Source organism: Electrophorus electricus, chromosome 8 (genome assembly GCF_041902795.1).
Source record: "Electrophorus electricus isolate QZ-2024a chromosome 8, ASM4190279v1, whole genome shotgun sequence".
Taxonomy (NCBI): Eukaryota; Metazoa; Chordata; class Actinopteri; order Gymnotiformes; family Gymnotidae; genus Electrophorus; species Electrophorus electricus.
The window spans coordinates 30,232,501-30,258,893 of NC_137504.1; the positions used below are offsets into that span (position 1 = coordinate 30,232,501).

The 26,393-nt window shown below is 38.6% G+C and overlaps 1 protein-coding gene across 10 annotated transcripts in view; it reads right to left on the reverse strand.

Moving 5' to 3' along the window:
- The window catches only part of LOC113568135 (nuclear GTPase SLIP-GC-like), a 27,992-nt gene extending 16,159 nt beyond the window's left edge, over window positions 1-11,833 (reverse strand). For 8 of the 10 annotated variants that reach the window (XR_014125073.1, XR_014125075.1, XR_014125076.1 and 5 more), the window contains exons 1-7: window positions 11,701-11,833; window positions 3,264-3,287; window positions 3,090-3,188; window positions 1,670-1,775; window positions 1,350-1,572; window positions 980-1,195; window positions 652-846 (exon numbers count right to left, since the gene is read on the reverse strand). Coding sequence is in view for 7 of the 10 variants with exons in the window: in XM_081720000.1 (XP_081576126.1) it covers window positions 652-846; window positions 980-1,195; window positions 1,350-1,572; window positions 1,670-1,775; window positions 3,090-3,188; window positions 3,264-3,276 (852 nt within the window). In the remaining 3 variants the exon portion in view is untranslated. Of the gene's footprint in view, window positions 1-651; window positions 847-979; window positions 1,196-1,349; window positions 1,573-1,669; window positions 1,776-3,089; window positions 3,189-3,263; window positions 3,288-5,006; window positions 5,125-11,700 lie in introns of all 10 variants that reach the window. The other 2 variants (XM_081719997.1, XM_081719998.1) reach the window with 2 other exon arrangements.
- Window positions 11,834-26,393: the final 14,560 nt, after the last annotated feature.

Here is a 26,393-nt window from a genome sequence, read left to right on the forward strand (position 1 = left end):
GAATCAGCCCACCCAGCCTACAGCCACTGAAGTAACTGAGGTTCCACATCTACACTGAAGCGGCTAGATGCATTACTGCTTGCGTTTTTTCCTTGCTGCTAGCTTGCTCATTAGGCATCTGAATCCATACATTTGTAAAGCTGCTTTGTGACAGCATGTGTTGTAAAAAGCACTATATAAATCAATTTGACTTTGACTTATACACTTTTGCATTTACTTGGACCAAAGCATCTGATAGTGTTGGGTAAATTGTACTACATGTTCTGCACCAGTTAAAATGATGTATGTTGTGTGATGGCAAATTGTAAATCGAGTATCCACTATCGTCTCTAGCCTAGTACAGTAGGTTAGAGTCAAAGGCACCATTGAACTATGATACTGCTAATATACAATGCTAATAAACCTAAAAGAAATGTAAAATAAGCATAAATCAATATGAAAACAAAGTTAAATACCAAATGATATTAAACAATATGTACTAGTAAATAACTACTAGACCCATGTAAAACTAGACCCATTCAAAAATGTCTTTATGTAAAATCTTTATGTACAGTAAGTACATCATAACCTGGCTATAAGCATTTAAGTAAGATGTTATGTTACACATGAACTTCTTTTTTACTGCATTTTAAAATGAAAAGCAATTATTACCGATCTCCACATCTGATCTCTGCTCTTGTTGCAGTCTCCAGTTCCAGGGAGATCTACTAACATAACATGCTCCAGAAAATCTTTACAGTTTGGAATCTTGATGGTCACACTCCTCACTACTGGCCAGTAACATCCTCCAGGGCTCGAATCGTCATGCTGAACATAAGAAGCAATTATACCCGAGAGCTCTGAGGCCTGATGGTGTAAACAAAATACAGACATGAACACAAGGAAAAATGCTCAATCACATAGGTAGAATCTTGTTTTTAGGCACAGCTGGACTGAGAAACACTTTACAAAACTTCTCAACAAGTCCACATAAACTTACATCCTTGCATGTTATATTTTTTGTTTGGCATGTGAGAAATTCAGGAATTTCTGAGAACCGCTCATCGTTCATGAGGTATTCTTTGGTCATAAAAACACCTTCCTCTCCATACAGTGCTGTAATCTTGTCATTTGCTGTACTGAAGATTTCATAGTCGCTCTCCTCCCCATCCTTAGGTAAAACTTTCAAAAGTGTCTCAAGTTCATCTTCCCACTCCTGAAGGTTAATGGGACATTTTAATTAGAAAAAAACACAATTGGATATAAATAACAGAAGTTCCTTGTGTGAATAAAAGAATACTATCGTATTTCCCTATTTGGAGCAGTGGAAACAGTTTCCGTCATATACATAGTGAGATATATCCTTGTACCTGTTTTGAGATGAATTCAATTTCAGCTATGTAGTTGGAGTCTGTCACATTGGCTTCCACCTGTATGATGACTGATGTACAGGCACAAATGGTTCCTGATGGCAGCAGGTATCTTTCCCCCAGAACAGCGTTGATCAGTGAGCTCTTTCCAGCTCCAGTCTTCCCAAACACTCCCACAGTAGTTTTCTTTTTTATACCTTCATCCAATTTTGAAATACTTTTCCTGTGTACCAAAATACATAAGAAACATAAACTGTTCTAACAAAAAATGTAATGCAGTCTTTGGCATTTGTGCTATTAAGGTGCTATTATTACTGTACCTGATATATTGAGTAAGATTCTCGGTGGAACTGTTTTCAAATTCATTTCTGAGTTTATATTTAACTTTCGTCATGATTATTTTGGCCAATCTGATATTCCGTGTCACTTGCAAAGACAGAAAGACACACAAATATCAAAAACACAATACATGTGAAATGTAAAATGTCAATAAATATAAGACTGAGCCATAAGTATAGTAACTATTTGGGTGTATCTAACCAGTTTTTATAGTGTTGGGGTTGGCTTTTGAAACATAGTTTTCTCATGCATGACCTGACACCCACGGTTCATTAGTATTGCTTCAATTAACATGAAAGGGAGGAAGACATCACTTCCAATCAAGTAGAGCCCATGTAGATATGCAGTGCTGCAGTCGCAGCCATAGTTAGCTATTGTACTGCTGGAAATCGTCTTGCATTTTGGCTGCTTTAAAAGGTCATTTGAGCTAACACTTGCAGTTCAAAAGGAGCAGTTTGTCTTAAAACAGCTACATGCTAAGAACGGCAATGGCTTGTCGAAATTATTGGTGTAATAAATTATTGGTGTAATGCGGGGGTGACAAACGAACACACTTGAAGTGCCGGTGCCTTGGATGTTATGATGCACAGAACTAACAAAGGATGCCATAATATGAACAACAGAAACCGGATAGAAGAAATTAATAATAAGTTTAATAACAGACAGACTAACCAGGGAAACAATACGGACTAGAGCAGGCTAACCAAACAATAACAGGCTAATAAGGTTAGGGCAAGACTAAGACGAATACTCGTGGAAAACACAACATAGACTAAAATACACAGAAAGTATTACAGATGAAGGAACAGCAAGAGAAACTAAACAAGGAGCACGGGGAGAAAGTGCATAAGAACGAGGGGCGAGATCAACCAGGAAAATACTAAATACATATGAGCGAGGACAAACAGGATCTAACCAGAGATGATGACCGACAAACAAGCGACACAGGAACGGGGTTTACATAGGAATGCAATTAGGGACAAACTCAGAACAGATGGACACAAAGAAGAGGAGACACGGAACCATGGAGAGACGAAAATTGGAAAACCTGGAAGTGACTATGTTGTCAGGGAAACAGGGAATGCTCTGGTCTGTGGATGTGACAATTGGATTGTAAATCTGCTCAGTATTTTGTTCTGGGTGGGGTCCCATGCCACAATAAGACTTTTATGTATATTTTGTAATTGTTAATATAACTTGTAACTTGGAATTTTTCCTTAATTGATTGGGAAATTATTGTAGTGAATTTACCCATGCATAGGTTGTTAAAGGTATAATTACAAATCACTACAACTAATTAAAAGCTAAAAAGAAAAGCTGAATGTTTTTCTGTTCTGTTTACTTGTAATAAATGAGGACTTTTTAAAAATCTTGGCAGTAACAGCAAAATGTAAATCTTACCATCACCCATCTTCTCTGGGCTAGGACACTTCTGTTTTCGTCTTTTTGTTGTTTCATGTGAAGTAGACGGGGTAACATGTTCACATGGTCTTTTGTTCCCTGTTAATGAAAATCAGTATGAAGACATTTCCAACAATGTAAAAATATCCGTAATATAGGTTTTTAAACAGTTACCTTTATTATCCATTTGCTGTTACCCTGAGGAAGAAAGAGAAAAATTTCAAATGAGAAACAACAGAACAAAATGGCTTTTACTTGAGGTATGTGGTTTAGGCAGTGGTAGCTCAGTGTTTAAGGTACTTGACTAGTTACCAGAAGGTTGCTGGTTCAATCGCCACCACCAAGTTGCCACTGTTGGGCCCCTGAGCAAGGCCCTTTACCCTCAATTGCTCAAGTTGTACTCAGTCATAATTGTAAATTGATTTGGATAAAAGTGTCTGCTAAATTCCATAGAGTATTTAAGTTTTTTAGTGTTGCTGTAATGAACAGGCTAGAGCCAAATGCTTGTAGATAAGATCAGTAGGACGGGTTTTATTAATAAAGGAGTAATCCAGATCTAACATCAGATACCAGTCAAAGATCAGTAGCTGGATGGAGTGCACAAGAGTAAACAGGATAAAATCTGTTACGAACTCCAGGAACAACCATCAGCCCCGCACAGCCCTGCCCACTTGCTCGCACCCTCGATCTGACTCAACCGAATTCTAGTACACACCTGATTCCTATTCCACTCATTACCAAGACCTTTATAAGCTTCTCCTCCCCCCTTACCAGTTGTGAAGTATTGCTTCTATGTGGCGTACCGAGTGTTTCCTCATCCTGTGTGCTTTCCCGGCTATTGACTCCTGCTTGCCTTCTAGACCTCGACCCCTACCTGACCTTCGGACACCTCCTGAACGCTACCCCGTGCATCGACCTCGGAAAGACCTGACCACCCTTCCCCATCCTACTGCACGCATTAGTTTGGTTGCTAAAATAAAACCTCTGCAACTGGATCTTCTTCTATGTGTGTGCATTCATTACAGAATACTTCGCCTTTTCATGGATCCAGTGGAGGTACAAAACAGACTGGCCCAGCAGGAGGTTTCCATGGCCAAGCTACCTGGAACCATTCAGAGACTTTCACAGGTAGTTCTTACCATGACTGCTGTGAATCCTTCGGCGTCTACCGCAGTTACTCATTGTATTCCCATGGCCGTCCCAGAGCATTTTGATGGCTCTGCAGATCGATGCAAGAACTTCTTGATGCAGTGCTCCATATATTTCTCCCATTATACCATGCAATTCATCACCGACAAGGACTGTGTCGTTTTGTCACTACTGACTGGTGAGGCAAGTGCTTGGGGAACCACCCTCTGGGATAGCCAGGACCCTACGTTACAGTCTGAAATGGAATTCTACAGTCTTTTAAAGGCTGTTTTCGATCATCCTGCAAGTGGTTGGGATCCAGGAACTATTTTATGCGAGATACGACAAGGGAAGTGCACAACGGCTGACTACGCCTGAGAATTCTGTATGGTCGCCGCTGGCAGTGGCTGAGTGAGACGACATTGAAAATCGTGTTTTGTCATGGACTTTCTCCAGGACTCCAGACAGAACCTGCATGCAGAGGGGAGTCGACTATGCTGTCTGAGCTTATCAAACTCTCTATTACTGTAGATAACCTACGATGGACCCATCAGCCATTACAACGTGCACCCCGCCCCCGTACTTTCGTACTAGAGGATTCTAACAATGGATCTGGTGAAGTCCCTGAGCCAATGCAAGTGAGTCTCTCATGCCTCACCCCCCAAGAACGTGCCAGACGATTCGCCAGTGGATCGTGCCTGTACTGCGGCGCTAACAGTCACTTCTGCGACAGCTGTTCAACACACACATAGTGACATCTTCTCTACTGTATATTACTCGTCAGCTTACACTCACTGTAGTCCTTATGGCTGATGGTAACAGTGTTTCTCTCTCTGCCTTGGTGGATTCCTGTGCAGCAGGGAATTATGATGTAGGAAACCGGGCACTTCTGATGGTCCAACTTGCCCTAGGGCAATGAAGACACTAGTTAGAAAGGGCTGAACATCCCTTCTTGGTATACACGGACCATTGAAACCTGGAGTACCTACAGTCAGCTCGACAACTCAACCCAAGGCAAGCTAGGTGGTCATTGTTCTTCTCCAGGTTTAACTTAACTGTGTCTTATAGACCTGCTTCCAAGAATCAAAAGGCGGATGTCTTGTCACGCATCTATGATAAGGGGCAGACCAACCCAACTCCAGAGACCATCCTACTTAATAGCTGCTTCCTAGCCCTCATACGGTGGTTCTTCAAGGATGACCTGGAGAATGCTTTGAAGGATGACCCTAGTCCAGAGGAATGCCCCCCAAGAAGACAATATGTTCCAGCTTCCCTCAGAGGAACATCCTGGTATCACTCATACCACATGCACATTGTCCCATAAGTTTTGGTGGCCCTCCCTTCCTGATGATATGCATGATTACATAATGTCTTGTATAGTCTGTGCTCAGTCTCGCACCCCTCGCCCTCTCCCTGCTGGGAAGTTCATCACGGACTTACCTGCCTCTGATGGGAACATGCTTATAATGGTGGTGGTGTGGTGCCTCATTCCTTTTCCTCACTTACCTACAGCCTGTGAAACAGCAGAAGCCATGTTCTCTTTTGTGTTTCGCATATTTGGTCTACCAGAGCAGATTGTGTCTGATCGTGGTTTGTAATTCACATCACTGGTCTGGAAGAAGTTTTGTAAGATGTTAGCCATAACTATGAATCTCTCCTCAGGTCACCATCCCCAGTCCAATGTCAGAGGTCCAATGTGTTAATCAAGAGGTTGGAAGGTTCCTCCGTCAGTACTGTACTTCACAAACAGACTGGCCACAAATTCCTTCCTTGGGTGGAATATGCCCGCAATTCACTCACGCACTCCTCCACCCCCTTGCAATGTGTCTACAGTTATCAACTGGCCCTCTTCCCATAGGATGACTCCCCTACTGACATACAAGTGTTGGATCAATAGTTTTGACAGAGCTCTCGAATGTGGGAGGTCGGCCACGTCCACTTGCAGAGAGCTTTACGTACTCGACAAAGGTTTGCCAATCGTCGCTGTAACCCCAATGTAATATTGCATCCTGATTACAACCCCCATCAACTCTCCTGCCCCTGTCGAGATCAATGGTGAACCGGCCTATGCTATCCATGCATTATTGGATTCCCAGAGACGGAACGGGACCCTTCAGTACTTTGTCGACTGGGAGGGCTATGGACTTGAGGAGCAATCGTGGGTTCCCAGGGCTGATGTCCTGGACTCCTCTTTGCTTGCGGACTTCCATGCTGCTCACCATAATCTTCCAGGCCCTCAGGGCCATGGTAGGCCTAGGACTACCCGTTCTTGGGCGTCAGGTGCCACCCTTCTGTTGGGAGATACTGTTATGAACCCCAGGAACAACCATCAGCCCCGCACAGCCCTGCCCACTCGCACACACCCTTGATCTGGCTCACCGGATCTGGCCCACCCTCATTACCTACCCCTTTATAAGCTTCTCCTTTATAAGCATTTCCTCATCCTGTGTGCTTTCCTGGTTACTGACTCCTGCTTGCCTTCTAGACTTCGTCTCCTGCCTGACCCTCGGGCACCTCCTGAACGCTACCCCGTGCATTGACCTCAGACCGACCCGACCACCCTTAACCGTCCTACTGCACGTATTAATTTGGTTGCTAAAATAAAACCTCTGCAACTAGATCTTCATCTACATGTGTGCATTCATTACAAAATCCAACTTACAAAGTCAGAGAGCAGTCCAATAGAGCGAACTAACCAGACAGGGAATAGGCAGAATCAGTAACCAGGACACAAAAACAGGTTGGTAGCCAGAGAGACACACATGGATAACACTGGGTATACATGCAACAACCATGTCAGTACTTCACAAAGGATGAGAGTTACAAACAGGCTTAAACAGACAGGCTGATAATCAGAATGGAGTCCGGACTAGGGAGCCTCACAGATGCTGAGTTAAATTTAAACCCATCATAAAAAGCAAATTTAGAATTTAGTTTTAGAATCAGCTTGTATAGGAGGCTTTCAAACACAAAGGCATGGATTACAATGAACAGCCAACACACAGGAAACAAGGCACGGTTAATATACATGAACTAATAATTGTTAACTAGACACAGGTGCTACAAATGGAGGGTGGAAAAATGAAACATGGAAGCAAAACAATCACATGAGACAGGGAAACCATAGAAACATGGATGCTACGGACCAACCGTGACAATCGGTACCCAGTTAATATCATATAATGTATAATATATATATTCTATGTGAGTAGGTAAGAGATGTATAAGCACTTGAGCAGCACATTGCTTGCATAGCTGATGAAGGACACGCACACACACACACACACACACACACACACACACACACACACACACATATATATATATATATATATATATATATATATATATATATATATATATATATATATATATATATATATATATATATACACACACAGTGGTGTGAAAAAATGTTTGTCCCCTTCCTGATATTTTGTTGCATGTTTGTCACACTTAAATGTTTCAGATCATCAAACAAATGTAAATATTAGACAAAGATAACATAAGTAAACACAAAATGCAGTTTTAAAAGGTTTTTATTATTAAGGGGGAAAAAAATCCAAACCTACATGGCCCTGTGTGGAAAAATGATTGCCCCACCACCCAGCCTGTTAAAACATAAATTAACTGTTGTTTATCACATCTTTGGAAATGTGAGTTCAATTTCTCTAGCCACACAGGCCTGATTACTGCCACTTCTGTTCTCAATCAAGAAAGCACTTAAATAGGTGCTGACAAAGTGAAGTAGACGAAAAGATCCTCAAAAGCTAGACAACATGCTGCAATCCAAAGAAATTCAGGAACAAATGAGATACAAAGTAATTGAGATCTATCAGTCTGGAAAAGGTTATAAAGACATTTTGAAAGCTTTGGGACTCCAGCAAACCACAGTGCGAGCCATTATCCACATAGCAAAAACATGTAACAGTGGTTAACCTTCCCAGGAGTAGCCGGCAGACCAAAATTACACCAAGAGTGCAGCGGCGACTCATCCAAGAGGTCACAAAAGACCTCACAACAACATCCAAAGAACTGCAGGCCTCACTTGCCTCAGTTAAGGTCACTGTTCATGACTCCACCATAAGAAAGAGACTGGGCAAAAATGGCCTGCATGGCAGAGTTCCAAGACAAAAAAACACTGCTGGTAGACAACTCAGTTGTACTGAGTGGTACTCACCGATTATCTTTAGGAATTTCACTAACCCTCACACACTGGACAGGTGGTGATTTACAAAATGGAAAAATAAAAGTTAATGTAACAGGAAGAACATTGACAAATCTAAAGGAATAAAAGTACATTTCTGATCTTGAAAATGTACTTGAGCAAGAGTACAACAGATCCTCTTTTAAAACAACTCTTAAAAGTACAACTAGTTCAAAAAAATTATAGTAAATGTAACGTGTTACTACCCACATCTACAGAGCAACAGTAGAGAGAGTGTTTCATTTTGTTCAGAGAGTAGACTTGAAAAGATGGCTGCAGCTTCAGCAATACCTGAACTCAAAGGAGGAATAAAGAGCAAAATACACTGTGTGCACAATTATTAAGCATTTTGTATTTTTGAGGATTCATTTTATTAACTACAACTATTTATTAACAACTACAGACTCTCTGTCAATCCAAAATGTTAATAAACCTCAAACCTGAATATTTAAGAAAGTAAAAGTGAGGTTTTGGCTTTCTTAGGAGAATATCTATGTGTGCATAATTATTGAGCAACTATTATGCAGAATTATTATGCATCTAAATGAAAAACAAATTTTCCCATCTCACTTGTTTATTTTTATCTGTTAAAATGAGAATAATAAATAAACAGCTGAATTCATAAATAAACATTTCTGACATTAAAAAAATATCAGTGACCAATATGGCCACCCTTCTTTTCAATAACAGTCATAAGCCTTCCATTCATGGAGTCTGTCAGTTTCTTAATCTGTGAGACAATCACCTTTTTGTGCAACAGCAACTACAGCCTCCCAGACACTGTTCAGAGAGCTGTACTGTTTTCCTTCACCATAAATCTCTTGTTTAAGAAGCGTTTACAAGTCCTCAATAGAGTTTAGGTCAGGTGAGGAATTGGGCCATGTAATTATCCTTAAAGTCTGTATTGGCTAGCCACGCAGTGGAGTACTTTGATGCATACGAAATCGCATTGTCCTGCATAAAAATAGTCTTCTTGAAAGATGCAGACTTTTTCCTGTACCACTGCTTGAAGAAAGTGTCTTCTAAAAACTGGACAGAACTGCTAGAGGACAGAATGTCAGCACATCGTTTTAGAGGAGTATGCCGAGTCTGTGATGGGATTCATATCCAAGTGTGTGGAAGATGTGACCATTATCAAAAATATCACCACACGTGCCAACCAAAAACCCTGGCTCACCAGAGAGGTGCGTACGCTTCTAAGAGCACGTAATGCTGCATTCAAGTCTGGGGACAAAGATGCTCTAAGATCTGCTAGAGCCAACTTGAACCGGGTCGTGAGAGCAGCAAAGTGTGCATATGGATAAAAAATCCAGTCACTTCACTGACTCAAAAAACGCCAGGTGCTTGTGGCAGGGCATCCAATCGATCACAGACTACAAACCATGCCCAGTACCCAGCGATGACGACACTGACGTCCTCAACATACTCAACACCTGCTTCAGCAGGTTTGAGGAGACAAACACTACCACAATAACAAAAGCAACCCTCAGCAAGGATGATGAAGTACTCGGTCTTGACTCAGCTGACGTCCGGAGGACCCAACCCTAGGAAAGCTGCAGGTCCTGACAACATACCAGGGTATGTGTTCAAGCAGTGTGCTGACCAACTGGCTTATGTCCTCACAGACATCTATAACATCTCCCTGAGCCAAGCCATTGTTTCTCAGACTATACTTGTTGTATAGTCTGAATGACAATAAAGCTGAATTTGACTTTGACACACACACACACAAATTGTTGCCTTGTGTTATTAAATGAGTTCCAATTCATTTGCTACTTGAGTAGTCTTTTTAAAAGATACTTTCTTACTTTTACATAAGAAATAATTTAAATGACTACTTTTATATTTGCTTGAATAAATATTCTTTTAAAGTAACAGTACTTTTACTCAGTTTTTGGCTACTCTGTCCACTTCTGGATAACACCATAAACACTAATGTAGCAACAATGATAATAACAGTGGAATTAAGGAAACAGCACATAAAAAGTAAGCAACTTGGCCAACATAGAAACAGCTTCAAAGTTTGAACAAAACTTTAAATACAAAATACATAAATAGACTACTTAAATCACATGTGTGCAGACTACACATGGGTGTGGAACATTTATAGTTAATCCACCGCTTGAACAGTTTGTGCAGTAAGTTACGACGTTACAGGCACTTCCACTCATCTCCCTGACCCCGACTTTGCCCATTATCTGACCCACCCTGGTACTTGATCCTGGTCCTGGGAAGACAGATGCAGCAGAACAAAACAACTCCTAGTAGGGAGTTGTTCCTTTTTCTCACTTCTTAGGATGAACAGTATAAAGGTGGACCTTCCACCTCCCCCTTACAACGCTTGTGTGTGTGTAACTGAGACGGCCTTTGAATAAACTTGATTTTTCTTCTTTACCCTCACCTGTGAGTCGATTCATAGCATAGCAATTGCTGTAATCATTATATTGTTTCTCCAACCTGTCCAGGAATATTTCCACCACACCACTAAAGACTAACCTGGAAGGACTGGAAGGACCATTTCTGGGAAAGGCTTTGTTTATTCAGATTCACCTAATTTGTTTATTTATGGTTGTTCCCACTCACCTGCTCTAAAACTGGATTGTACATAAGTGATACACACACACACACATTTTATATATATATATATGAGAGACAGACAGATAGATAGATAGATAGATAGATAGATAGATAGATAGATAGATAGATAGATAGATAGATAGATAGATAGATAGATAGATAGATGATAAGGTGTGCCAACCCACAACAGAGCACTGGCCACAAGCCTTAAGCTTCATTTCCTTGTTTGTACTCTCCATTTCCTGAGACGTAACCTGTACAACAGTATAACTGAAACTGCCTGCCTGTATAACTTGTATAACCTGAATAACTGAAACTGGATAACTCTAAAGTCTGACATTATTAATGTTTAGGTTTCCTACAATGCAGTGCAATGGAGAATGTAAAAAAAAACAAAACAAAAAAAACAAGACATTTGCATTACTGGACTTGCCTCAGTTTCTTCCCAGTAAATATCTTTCATAGCTTTCACTCTTCATCCCCTCCTTCCTCAAAAATATAGCTTTTATTAGCACTACTCCACTTCCCAGATAATAATATGATACATTTCACTCTAATGTGGCAACACTGATAATGACAATGGAATTAAAGAAACGTTACATAAAAATAAAGCAACTTGGCCAGTAACAAACAGCCGCAAGTTTGAAAAAGAAGTTTTAAAAATCTTGTTGCAACAAAATACATAAATGGTCTACTTACTGTGTATGTAGCTGTGTTGAATGGAAGAGCAGATGTAACAGAAATATAAATGGTGATAGGCAAGTTGCTGAACTCACATAAAACTCATAGCCAAATACAAATGGGTGTGGTATGTACTATGTAGTCATGTGCAATTATTATTTCTGGGAAAAGGCTTTCTGTGCCAGCCCACAACAGAGCACTGCCCACAGTTCTTAAGTTTCATTACCAATTTATAATCTGACATGAAAAAGGCTTGTTTCAAACTATACAGTGTGATGCAAATTATAAAAAACAACAAAAAACAATAAAAAACTTGTGTGTTAATGGGGCTGCCTCAGGTTTCTTTCCTTCCTTTCAACTTGACCCTTTGCCCCTCCTTCCTCAAAAAATATGCATGAAAACTGCAGATAGAAACACAAAATGTGTAAGTGAGCGGTTCGGAGGTGGATGCGAGTGTGGAGAAGAGTGAGATTTATTATGGGCAAATCCAAAATCAGAGTCGTTGTAGCAGTCCAGGGTCATAAAGCCAACATGGAGACTACACGGATCTATGATTAAACAAACAAAACGCACGAAGGCAAAGAGGGAGAGCAGGCAATAACAAAGGCTAGGAAACATGAAGGCATGGAGTACAAGCTTAACAAACATAATGATTCAGTTATCCAAACACAATGAAGTAAACATACACAATGAATAGCCAAGACATAAGGAACAAGACAGGGTTTAAATACATGAATTAAACGAGGGACAGGTGTGGAAAATGAAACGAGGGGCAGAGAAAACGAAATTATGGCATGGAGCTAAAATACACAAGACAGGGAAAACACGGAAGATGGGAGGGACTAATCGTGACAAAATGCAAATGTAGAGCCCAATCAAGCATAATTACCATGTGTTCAAGTTAAAGAAAAATACAGAAAAACTGAGGTTTTTTGTGTTTACTATGTAATTAATACAAATTAGATTAATTTGAACTTTTTTATCTTAGAAACTTGAAATAAATTTAAATTGATTTTTAATGAGTCAAAATTCCATCTTAAGTGTATGTATCGAAATAGGCAAGAGGGAGGTCTACCACAATTCTAATAAATTCTAATAAACAGATAAGGTAAATCATGGTTTGTTGTGTGTGTAGTGGTAAGATAAGTTAAATCATGATTTGTTCTGTGTGTAGTGAGCTGGCCTGGAGGATGGGACTAGATGCTAGTACAACCTTAACCTATATCAATAATAATGTAACTTTTAGTACTGAACCTCTGATACCTGCAGTAATCTTCAATTAAACATCCAGTCCTGGAGACAACATTTAATTACTGCCTCAGTTGCAGCAACTCAGAAACATGAGAGTCAAAAGCTGACACACCTCCTCTTTATTATATACTATTTTCTATATTTTAGAAAAACAGTGATGTATCAAAACAACAAAGCACATATGGGATCATGTTTGTTTTCTTGAATATCACATTTTCCCCACTCTTAGTGCCCTCTTAACCAGCTTCATGAGGCAGCCACCTATGATGCTTTTCCATCAGTCTTGAAGAATTTTACACGTGCAAAGTGTAACGTGACAGAAACCAGCCAGGTGCTTTCAGATAAATGTCAACACAGTGACTTTATTAACAAAAGGGGGATCCAGACTCACAGTCAATAAACAGGTATAGGATAACAACAAGAATAGAGGCAACCAATACATGAAGAGGTGTAATCAAGAAAACAGCCCAAGTACAGAAATCAAAATGAGCAGTCCAAAAGATTAAATCCAACAACAGGAGACAAAAGAGACCAAAACAAAGGATAAGCAATAACCAAGGAAACACCAGGCATGCACAGAGTCAAACAGGACACATGGGTAGGAGGAGCTGGATACAGGTGAGCATGATCAATATTCAGGAGAGGATGAACGTTGTGATTACCTTGTGATTGGTAGAATGGGGTGGAGTGTCAGTGAAGTTGCTGGCAGGTGGATTCTGGGTAATGTAATCTGGGATAGATTGTACAGAATTGAATGAAACAGAAGTTAGGAATCCCAGGGTTGGTGGGGATCACGACACTTGTAAGGCTTAGGGTGCATTTAAAATGAACTTTTCATTTAAAATGACAATAAATTGTAATTAAAATGTTTTGGGAAATTAATTTATATATAAATGATCAAAAACAAATTTAAACATAAACCATTAGATTAAAATGCATTTAAAACTATGAGAAACATACATAAAGTCAGGTATGTCAAAGCTTTGACTTGTACTATAATTATGAAATAAAAAAACATAAAATGGTATTTGTTACTTTGGAAATCAGAACTGTATTATGAAAACAATTTTTTAAAGATAATAAGAAAGAATGCATGTTTTACAGTAATTAAATATTTTATGGAGTTATTATAAAAGTTAATTAAAACGCATTAAAACTACACAAGAAGCAGCCTCCATCCTGCTCCTTGCAGTGGGATCCAAGAATTCTGCACTATGCCACTGCTTTTGCTCACTATATGAAGGGGCATGTGTGTTTAAAAAATCTGCCTTCCAAAAGTGAGATATTTTATCAGGAGAAAATACAGTTCACTCCTTTCAATGGCATCAATATTCCATTCAGGATGTATTCTTTTCAGCATTGTCCCGCAACCTCATTATTTGTTGGATTTGTCTATAGCTGATATAAATTGACCACTGAAAGCATTTTTGTTTGAAATTTGTCTCAAATACAAAGACAGTTTTATCAGACATTATTATATCATGTCAGAGAGGCCTTTAACATGAAATGTAAAAGACACTCCAGTAAAGAATGCCTAACATAAGTTGCATTTGCATGCAACTTATGTTAGGCATTCTTTGCTGGAGTGTTTATCTTCCTTTCTTACCCACTGATGACTGAAAGTTGAATTAAGAATCTGATACACCAGACTTTTGTGTCTATAGTAGCTTTTAAAGGATCATAACAAATAAATAAAAGTTAATGGGATTAAAAAAGCTTTGCAGTGACTATGTTGACTGTCAGCTAGGTTTCAATTCAGATGTTGGTACTACAGTATGGTGCATTGTAAGGACAGCACATTATATGTCTAAAAATTAATTTTGGCACTGTGTCTTGTTAACATTTATTAATTTTCTGCCATTTTAGTTTCGGTCATCAAATTGCAGTGCTACACAAAAAATGATAATTTAGCTGAATCGGGTTGTACTCACAGAAATAGGTTGTTGAAGTCATTGTCAATGTTGTTATACATGTGTTTGGCCAAATCCTTATTCAGATCAAGTTTTCCTTTGCTAGATCTATGGTATCCATTACTCCTGCACAATGCTGACAGTGTTTGGGGAAATCCATGACTGCCCTTATTATTGAGAGTAATAAAAACAATTTAAATAAAAGACAATAAAAATATTTTAAAACATAATTTAAAAAAAAACATTGGTTTTATGACATCTGTTGCAGTTTTAATACATTCTTGCTCAGATTATTTTGTTCCAGCAGTGAGGAGTTCTCCCAGAAAGGACAAAACACGATAATGACATTTCTGCAAGTTTTCAAGTTCAGATTGTAATCCTGATTGTACAGTTTGCACAAATACCGAAGAGGATCCAATTGCTAGAGATTTTATTTTAGCTAACAAACTAATTCCTGGAATCACACAGGTAAGCGTAGTCAGGTTGGTCTGGGGTTGAAACATGGGGTAGCGCCCAGGAGGTGTCCAAGGGTCAGGCAGGAGATGAGGTCTAGAAAGCAGGCAAGAGTCAATAACCAGGAAAACACAGGATAAAGAAATACTCTGTATGCCACATAGGTAAAGTATTGCTTTGCAACGTGTACATGTGGAACGGAAGCTTATAAAGGGGGGTGGTAATGTGGGTAATGGGAATCGTGTGTGCTAGAATTCCAGTGAGTCAGATCGGGGGTGTGGGCGTGGCTGTGCGGGGCTGAGGGTTGTTCCTGGGGTCTGTAACTGGCAAGGTTTGCACAACTTTTAGAGCAGTGGTATTATAATGTATCTCTTATGTATATTCTAACTAGTAATAATTAAATTAAACGTATTGCAAATTAGTATTTCTAAAAGTCAAAATTCAATTATGTGGACCTGGAATTTTTACTAGTCAACGTTAAACTGTAGATAAATGACAAAACAAATGAAACTGAAACATCACTAAACTGCCACACTTTAATGTCTCACTCACACCCGTTCCCCGTTACACGTCACATATTTACACCCACAGGTAATTTCCACTAGCACTTTACATTAGCCTCTATTGAAACTAAACTCTTGCTCTCTACAATGTCTTCAAGGGCTGTTCTCCATTGTCTAAATGCCTGGTTTCTTTGCTTAAATAAAGTTGCTTCAAACCTGCACCTTTGTCACTGCCATGTCATATTAGAGTTAGCTCAACATCTATTTTAGCTTCATATTTCTACAGAGTACAGATTTTCACTTGATATAACTCAAAATGCACCCACTAATTCGTGTCATCTTTAGTGAATGAATGTTAGTATTTTAATTAAAAAACCTTATATGCATGAATTTGTCTTACTTCAGCATGAATTCATTTAATGTAAAGATTTTAAGTAATTACAACTTAGAATTACAGTGCCATCAATACAAATGATGTAGAAAGATTCTGTAGCATTGGAAAAAGAAATGGGGGCTCAATACTCATGAACATGCAATTATGCTAGACTTGAGGAAAGCTGTGGAGATGGGTGACATGGAAAAAAACCATGCATGAGTTCCTTTCCCTATTACTAAATCCACAGTCAATAAGCAGGGCAAGTTGGCTTACAATTACATGGGCTGCTGAGTGAACCATTTGAATCATTTTGAACAAACTTCTAGTCCTTCAACAGTGGTAAGCTCCTAATCATGGCAATCCTGATGGCTGGATATTTTTGGATAGGGAACACGTTCACCATTTTCAGTGACATTGATGTGCAACAAAGATGTACCTGATTAAAAATGCATCAGCTAAACCAACCACCACACTGTTAGAATTTCCTACAATGTGACTCCCTTTTCTGTACAGTACTCTATTCTATCCAGCCATATTAAAGCTCTATCCTCTGTCATGTTAGCATGTCTATTCTCAGATAGGTGAAAGGCCATGTCAGTTATGGGTTGAGCTAGTGACAGACGGCGGTCTCATTTTTGGTGCTACTTATTTTATGTCAGAGCACGTTGCACTTGCCATTTCATTTATATATTTCTGCTTACTCATCTGCTTTGCCATCTATATATATTTGTGTATCTCTAAATCATGTGTAATTGCTTCTCAGCATCTTTGGCTCAGTGTCACTCATTCTGAGAAACGTGTTCCTGGGCCCTGATGACAACTAGACACAGGCGTGGCAAACGGTGGTACCAGAGGAATGGGGTTAAGGAAAACGGAATTTCTTTTTCCTAACATTTCAGTGTTAATTCTATGCGGAATATGCATCACATCCTAAACCATATTCATACCGCTGCTGTTTCAGTGTAAATGTTATTTCAGAGAATTAATCAAAATGCATCACATCCTAAACCATATCCATACCTCTTCCATTTCAGTGTTAATGCTATTTTAGAGAATTAATCACAACCTATAAAATATCAGGTGGAAGAGAAAAAATTTGTCAAAGGGCTGACAAATTGTGCATGACAAAAGATAGGTGTGCCTCATATACTGAGTATATGTACAAGTTTGATATTTCTAGTGACTTATGTCATAAATTCCCTGATGCAACATGAAACATGATGTGCAGGTCATTCAGAAAATCTATTATTAATGCATAAATTTTACCAATATTATTCTTTTTAAGAATTTAACTTGATATAATAGGTCTATAAAATTAGATTGTTATATTTAATATTTATAACTATTCCTCCTTTTTTACAACTTTATTTAGAACTCTGCATACTTCACCAGTTGCTCTTTTTCCATGATTGGAGTATCACTGATTAAGTGATTAAGTGACACCCCCATGAAGGCACACACCTGTACAGGATTAAGTGTTAGTGTGTGTCTGTCTATTTAAACCCCCGCCAGTGCGTGCCTCACCATTGGTGTTTGTTAGCGTCGGAAGTGTAATGTTAGGATCCATGTTTGTCTAACCTGTGTTGATGTAAAGGCTTAATTGTTAGTGTTAAGTGGGTCTATGTTTATTGTTAATGTTGTGTGAGTGCCACCGTAGTCTTTTATGTTATGTCATTATATGTTTCACATGTCAGGAGAGTCTGTGCGTCCTGCTCCATGCCCTGCGGTACCCAGGCAGCATTACAATGCCAGATTTGTTTGATCATGCCCTTGCCCTTAAACTGGTTTGGACATATAGGGTGTATATACATATATGATAATAAGTGATAAAGATATTATTAAGGCTTAGAGGTAACATTTTGTTTTGAAAGGTCCTTTCTAGATTAAATAAACAATTTCATAAATATCAATTATGTAGCAGTAGCGAAGGATCTGAATTCCATTGTTTTCCATTTATTTGGAGTGTCCAAGTTCATATATGAAGATGTTAACCTAGAAGTTACTAAACATGTAGCAGGTATAATACATTCAATCTTCTCATACTTAACAAGCTGTTATGGACTTGCTGTTGATGACATTCTGTAACTGAATTTGTTCTTGATTAGGGCCAGGTTGAGGGTCATGTGACAAAGGCTGAGGGCAGCAACCATACCCAGGTCTCAAAGCCAGGTGCTACAGCTGGTAAATTCATGCCAAAACCTTAGGACCAAAGAGCCAGCTCTCTGCCACAGCAGCCAGAGCCCCCATCTTACTTTACTGAGTGACAGTCTCTTCAGTCTCCTCTTCTCAGAGGGGTTAAGGACTAACAGTTCAGTCTCAGCTCATGAAAGTCGTCAATTCTATACGTGATTATTTTTCATCTATCAAAAATATCACTCAGGGTTTACAGACATAATGACCAAGGTTTATTGAACAAGCAGAGATAAGAGAAACATGCACACCAATCATTGACTAAGATTCTATTAATGACCAGGAAGTGGTTAGTTCACTAGAATCATTATAATGACAAGCCTAACAATGTAAACACACTAAAGTTATCACAAACAATTCGTGGTGGATACAGGCAATTAGATAAGATAATAAAAAAAATAATAATTAGAGAAACAAGTTAAATAGATTGATTTACACAATCTATGGGAGTAATCAAACTTATCAATCAAGACCAACAAAGGAAATGTATTAATCGACAAATTTTGTCATTTTTGTGCCTACAGTCTAATAGGAGGATCAGGAGAGAAAGCCGTTGCGAACAGTGAAGTGGGGAACTAATTAAGAGTTATGAATATGTGTCACGGGTAAGGGAAAAAAGGTTAACTTTAAAAGCTCATCCATCATGATAGTTTTAAGTCTTTTAAAGTTTACAGCATAAACTTCGTCTCTTCTGCAGACCAGTTTTTGCTCCCATGTTTTGTAAACTTCCACTATAACGCAAAGGTAGGCTACATGCAGAGAACGTACTTAAACGTTCCGATTGGGAATGTAATAATAAGGGGATGTTTAAATAAGGATTTAAACATAATAATAACTGACATGTAAAGGATTACCCACCTTGTTCATTCCATTGTAATCAGAATGCCCTCAATCGGGCTAGTTTATTGGACATATTCTGTTTCAATTGAGCTATTAGACAGATTATTAACGGATTATCAGTCTGCATGTAAACGTGTCTTCTCTTTTGTGCAATTCTTTTTGCAAATCTATAGCCTGTGATTTCCTTTGTACAGTCCCTGGACTTTGTTAGTGTTACTTGCCTTTTGGATTACCCTTCTGTTGGAGTTTGTGACTATGTTGTTTGTACGTTTGAACGTTTGTACGTTTTGAACATTGCCTGTCTTGTGACTACAGTTCCCTGGATTACAATATAGACTTGTTTGTTAGTAATTGCTACACATGGATCCTTATCATCTTTTTGAGCAGTTGTTATAGCTATACATCAATCTAAATCCAAGATTTACACAATGACTCTTGCCTAAAACAAGGGTTACCTCTGTAGAAGATGCAATGAGTAAAATAATACAACAAAAGTAAAATATTTTACATTTAACAATAAACTAACTCCAACAGACATGTAACCAAAAAACAGCTAAGCACTACATAGAGGTCAATTATGCCTCCCCACCATTCTGTTGTTGGTTTAGCGCATGTGTCCTTTCCACTCAAGGACCAACTTGTCCAATAGAAGATTGAACATGATGACCCCTAAATAAAGATATGGCCTAGAATATTTTCTAGAGGCTTGACTATTTATTTATTGAGATGTTGTTTTCAATCTCATGTTATAAAGTTTAATAGCATATATTTTTCCAATTTGCGTTTGTGACTATTCCTGCCATTTATTGTCCATCATTCTTCATTTAAGACCATGTGAGAGCTCCTGAGTGGTCTGTATTGAAGCTTATGAAACATGGACTTAACACTTAAACATCATTTTTGAGCATTACAGACTTGTCTGATTCAGAACATTAAGGCGCTTTGTCTATAAATCTTGCCTTTGTCTCATACTGTTTTTGATTACAGACAGTTAGACTGAAATTTGTGCATTGTGAATTTTTAACTTTAATATAGCTAAATAAAAGTTGTCCCTGCATTGACCTCATAAATTGGTGTGGGGTCGGCAGGGGTCATGACCTACCACAGTGCCATGGAATTTGTTCCTTACTGTAACGCGTGGTGGCCCAAGTGCCGCAGGGCGAGGGGCAGGACGCACAGACTCCAACGACTGGAACGTATATTTGTTGGAACAATGGCACTCACACGTATTACAAACAATAAACACAAACATGAACATGAACATATAACAGTTGACATTAAACAAACACGATGAACACGCATACGTTTTAACAATGACGAAAAGAACATTAACACGTTACATCAACAATGACCACCACTCTGCACACTTTGACACGGGTTTATATACATTTAGGCGAATGAGGTGCAGGTATGTACAGGTGTGGTTATAAACAAAACAGCCCTCCCACTGCATGTGGCGGGCCAAACCACATGACTCGGGGGAGGCGAGCGTTCCGTGACAAAGTTTTTAACATCCATGATTATGATGTATGCTGAAGGGTCATTCTATACTAGGTGAAGTTCTTAGAGATGTTGATATTTAGCAATTTATAGTGTCCTTGTGTAGTTGTAACACTTCATTCAAAGGAAAAGTGACCTGGGTGCCTGTGTTTTCCTGTTGTATATAACTGATTAAATGATTGAATAAAATACCTTTATTATATGTTGTGTATCCAAATTATTCTTCACTGCTTCTTTGGCTTCTTTGTTTCTATACAATATGCATGCAGCCTTTCTCTTGTGTTTAGTGTGCTGCAAAGATGTGCATGGGTGTGCAATTCATACACCCTTAGTTCTTGCTGACATTGCTATCATTTGAATAATTTTGAATGATTTGAATGAATAACTACCTTGTATGTGATATCCAAGTTTCCATCCTTGAGCTTTAATGAACTATTTTGAATATGTGACTGTCAGTATTATAGTGACAGTGAGAATGATCAAATCAATTTAATTTCAGTAAATGACAGAGATATTAACTATTCACATCTTAAATATATGTAGTAGACATAATTCAGATGACAAACAGTAAATTTCATCTTCTAAGGCTGATATGTAACCGGGTGATCATGCTACATTTAGGATTAGAATCATAAGATGCTACTCACCTCATGTATGTAGTGCTGATGTCATCAGTCATGGTACAGATAAAGGAGATGCTCCTGCACTCTCCACCTTGTGCCATGTCTGTTATGTTTCTCAGAATCTCCTTGGCTGACTTGTCAGAAGCAGCACGTTTTATTTCACTTACAATCCACACAGTTGAAAAATCTCTTGAGTTTCTGTTCAGTATCATAAAAGATTGTAACATTAATATTTTAACAGCATTTCAAAGATATATCACATAGCTAATTAGAGAATGACTTAATTTAAATTTAGATTGCGCTAAAGAAAAAATTTGTTTGCATAGGACTTTATATTTTGCTTAAGAGGGGCAGATGGGCTTAGTTTTAATTCTAGATTTCATTTTAATTTTGAATGTTTTGACTGTTTTGGTCTATAAGAAATAATCACCAATTTACACATCCCATCTCTGGTCTTGTTGCAGTCTCCAGTTCCAGGGAGATCTACTAACACATGCTCCGGGAATTCTTTGTGGTTTCGAACCATCATTGTCACACTTGCCAGTATTGGCCAGTAACATCCTCCATGGCTTGAGTCATCATGCCTAATGTAGCACTCAATTGCTTTAGAGAAATCAGAAGCCTGATGGTGCATATAGAAATCACATATGAGCACAAAAGTAGAACCTGTTTCATATATTTAGTTATCCAGTCATAAAAATGTCACATTTTCAACAAGCCATACTGACTTACATTTTCATGTGTTATTTTTTTCTGTTCTGAGGTAAGAAACTCTGGGATTTTTGAGAAATTAACATCTTTCCTGAGGTCTTCTAAGGTCTTAGAAGCTCCTACATTTCCATACAGTGCTTTAATCTTTTGATCTGCCATTATTATGTCTCCTGAACATTCATTGTTCTGTCCTTGCAAATCCTTTTTAACCTCTGATATAACAATGAGGTTATTCAGCTCATCTTCCCAATCCTGAAAGTGTTTTCATAAAGGGCAAGAATTATGGACAGACTCCCATAATAGAATCAAGAATACAAGTCATCTATTCAGGTTTTATGTAAAAAAAAAAAAAAAGACCTTGTGCTTGATTTTGGCTGCAAGCAAAAATGATTCAGCAGCATCTTGATATATCATATTTTATGTTCTCTGATCTGAGGTGGGGTGGGGTGTCACAATTGAGAGAGAGAATCACGGGAGGGCTATTATTGCCTATGATGGCTATAGCAAACAATTTCTCTGTATTTTTATGTGGAAAAAGTAAACAAATCTCACAAATATTTAAGAAAAAGTAGAAGTAACCTATTTATACTTTCATTCAAATTTAATTATACATAGGATAAGATATCAAATAACCTGTGTATCCAGCCCACACACTTTATTCATAAGAAGCCTCTAAGAAACCACTACCTCACAAGCTATTTACAGGGGTCATCAGATAAGGACCTCCTTTCATTGGTGTTTTGCTTAATTGTGCCCACAGCACTTCTAGTAGGTTCAACAGTGAGTTCCAATGTCCAAGATCCATCACACCCCCCCCCCAGCTCACTTTAAACCAACTACACACAAAACCTCTTTAGATGTAAACCCATGTTGACCTCCCTGGTGACCAAGGCTGTGTACTCAGCCCCAGTGACGCTGTTAATGCATACTTGGTGCCACCAGTTCCAAGTGGATTTTACCCATTATTCCACCAAGCATTCCACAACATGATAGGTCCATACTGGCCTCTTCAGTGACTACGGCCTTGCCCAGCTCCATTGGCACCAGTAAGGCATGCTCAGTGCAACCGGTTTCATCTGGATCTATTCTAGACATGACGATGACATGACAATCTACTCACCTACCCAGCCCTCTATTTATCTGAGACACCAAAAACAGCCACTTCATCTTTATGATACAGTTCTTCAATTAGCCTGACTTTTCCTTATCCACAGCTAATGACTAGCCATTTCAGCTACTTCTGATAATTCCTCCACAGCTAGCCTTAGCTGACAGCCTCTAAAGCCAAGTTCCACAACCAAGAGTCTGGCAAACCTGGCTATAAATCCCCTCACACCTATCTGGACTGGCCTAATATACACCTGCCACCCACATTCTCTCACATCAGCCACTAAGCCTGCATATTTCAGCGTCTTCCTCTCAAAAGTTTCATCTGCTGCATCCTCAAATGGAATTGTTTACTCAATAAAATAAACTAGGGATAGGGCTATTTAGTTACTTTCAGAGTACTACACAAATCAGCCTCAGCATTGTTAAAGCAAACCCCTGTGGGATCCATAGTTTTTTTTATCTACATCCATTACCGATTTCTAATCTCATTCTTCAACCCATCTACCAATAGTACACTGCTCCTTACACACAAACCCAATCACTCTATTCGTATCATTACTGGGCAAGGCGTTAACTGCTATGTGCTTGTTATTGAATAAACATGCCAATAAGATAATCACCTGATTGTCTCCATGTATAGTGTCTTTGCAACAAACTAACTGCTTCAGCATCCCAACCCACTTATATAATTTTACAGCTAGGATTTTCACTTATCCACTGTGTTTTTGCATAGTTAGACATTGTAAGTTGCTCCAAGCAAAAATATAATGCATCCATTGCCCACGACTTAGTTTTCCAAACTAAGTTATTTGGCCTGTTTTCCTTGCCATTGCATACCTTCCATCCTCTTCTTGCTCATGATTAAAAATAGTATTCATTAACCTTCTCTCTGGTGATGTGGCCTTACTAAATGCTTTCCACAAATCGCCTGACCCAAGCCCTCTGTTTTACACTATCTCTGTGCTCCAAATCACTTCACTCTTAGTTAACCACCACTCCTAACAAAATTAAATTACGACTAACCTTAGCTCATTTAAATTATTCAAATAAACTTGTCAGCGGTAGCTCCATCACCCCTCTCGTATATCATGAGCCTAAGACAACACAGCACCCTGAGCCACATCCTTACAGCCTCATAATGCTCTTTAGCCTCTCTACTTCATCATAACCTAGTCAAACCATCAGTGGCCATCTAATATGAGACAGAAAGCCAAACTGTACAACTGGACAACAGTCTCAACCTGTTACCATCTACCTAAACTGTATTTTTCAGTATAGAAGGTACCAATTCTCCTCCAATCAAAATATTTCTCCTTTCACAATTGATAACCATCCAGACTTTCTTTGTTTAGCCTTCATCCTTTCCCACCTAAGATTACAATTTAACTTCGCTAGCAACTGCTGAGTATATAGCACAGTAGTTGTCATCCACAGGTTGGCTACCATCCATTTGACACTGTCACAAACTGCTGTAATATCTCCTGCCATCTCTAGCTCTTTTGCCTTGTCCTTATCAGAATGCACTCTATTGAGATGCTCCTTCAAGTGCTTCTTTACAATTTTTAACCTCCCAGATTTCTCCTTACTAAATACAGTTTTCAGAAACTTAACTGGACCATACAGAAGGCTGCCCTAGCACACTCCTTTTTTCCTCAAGACCTCTGCTCTCCTCAACACTGACAATCTACCCTTCATCTCTTTCTGCAGTGTATTAATACTCTCCCTTTCCTCCTCCCCTACTCACCTACAGTGCTTTCTAAATGACCTCCTGAATGAATCTATGTCTATTGTCCATGTTAGCTTCATTATGTTTTGTCTCTTTTTTCCTGCAACATATAAAATCTTGCCATTTCACATTCAAGCAGAAAAGTACATACTTTTTTTTTTTAATGTGCATGCTTATGAAAAGTATTTGCTAAATTATTTTGATTAACAAATTCTTTTAGAGACTTCTGTGGCCATAGACGTATTTTATAAGGTGTTTTTACAAAAATGGCACCAATCAAAAACAATCAGCATTTCAATAACTGAGATTACTGCATACTGCTTTTAATACTTATGCATGCTGGTAATCAGTTCCTTCTTTTGCTCCAAAATATCTAACATGTAAGATTTTTGGAATTTGTTCCTATATTTAGAATACAGATCTGCATTGATGGTGACCATTATCAACTCTAGGGGTTTCTAACTGTGCAGCTATAAGTTGTAAATATGAATGTTGCTGTTTATAGTGCAATTATGTCAATAATTGTAGAGTTTTGGTGTATGTTTTTGTTTCTTCTTCTTTTTTGCTTAAATGGCATATTGTATGTATGTTGCCCCTTGTGGAGAGGAGATTCTACTGAAAGAGCATCAAAAGGTGTAACCACTGACCTGAAAAAGCCCGAGAGTGAAATGTTACTCTTTTGTGAGCTTGCCAGTTGTTTTTGTTTATGTAAAAAATTAACCTTTGAAGATTGCAATCTGAGTGTGGATTTATTTTTCTTTTTTTCTTTTTTTTAACACCAGTGTCACAATTCCCTTCCTCATGGTTTCCCTAGCAACTCAGTCACATGCTCTGCTCTGCTCTGTTCCTAATCGTGTTTTTCCATTTATGAATTTCACTTGTTCCTTGTTTAATCTAGCTAGAATGTGTATTTAAACCCTGTTTTCAGTTTTATTTTACTGGTCATTGTCTGTTGTCTTTCCTGTGTGCTACATTATACACTGCTGTGTTCTAGGTTATGCCTTGCTTGTCTGTTTTGTTTAATTTCTTTGGTTTTTCATGTTAAGTTTCCTGTCTAGTTTTTTTCATTATGTATTCTGGTTGTGTTTAATATCCTGATACCCCCGGCTATTCTACCCTGGAACGTTCTATGTATTATGATTCTGGATTTGTCCATAATTAAGATCGCTCTTCTCAGCATTTACTTACATTCTCACTGTTATGTCCTTGTGATGTCATGAGTCTGTTCTTCATGCTGGGGTGTTTTACAGGTTACCCACATGAGGGTGTTTTCTTATAAACCAGTGAGCTGCAGAGATTAATCATCATTACAACACAGAGGACCTGACTGGCCAGTGGGATAATCAACCTGTCCCAAGTTCTTTGAATAGGGCCTTAGGAGTTAGTACTTTGCTGTCTAGCTAGGTTCTTAGATAGAGATGTATGAATGTATTTGATCTTTAGAGGCTTTATGCACAGGGTCTTGAGTGGTTGAGGTAAGAGTGATATATTTTATTTTGTTTTAGGGAAGTTGTGTTG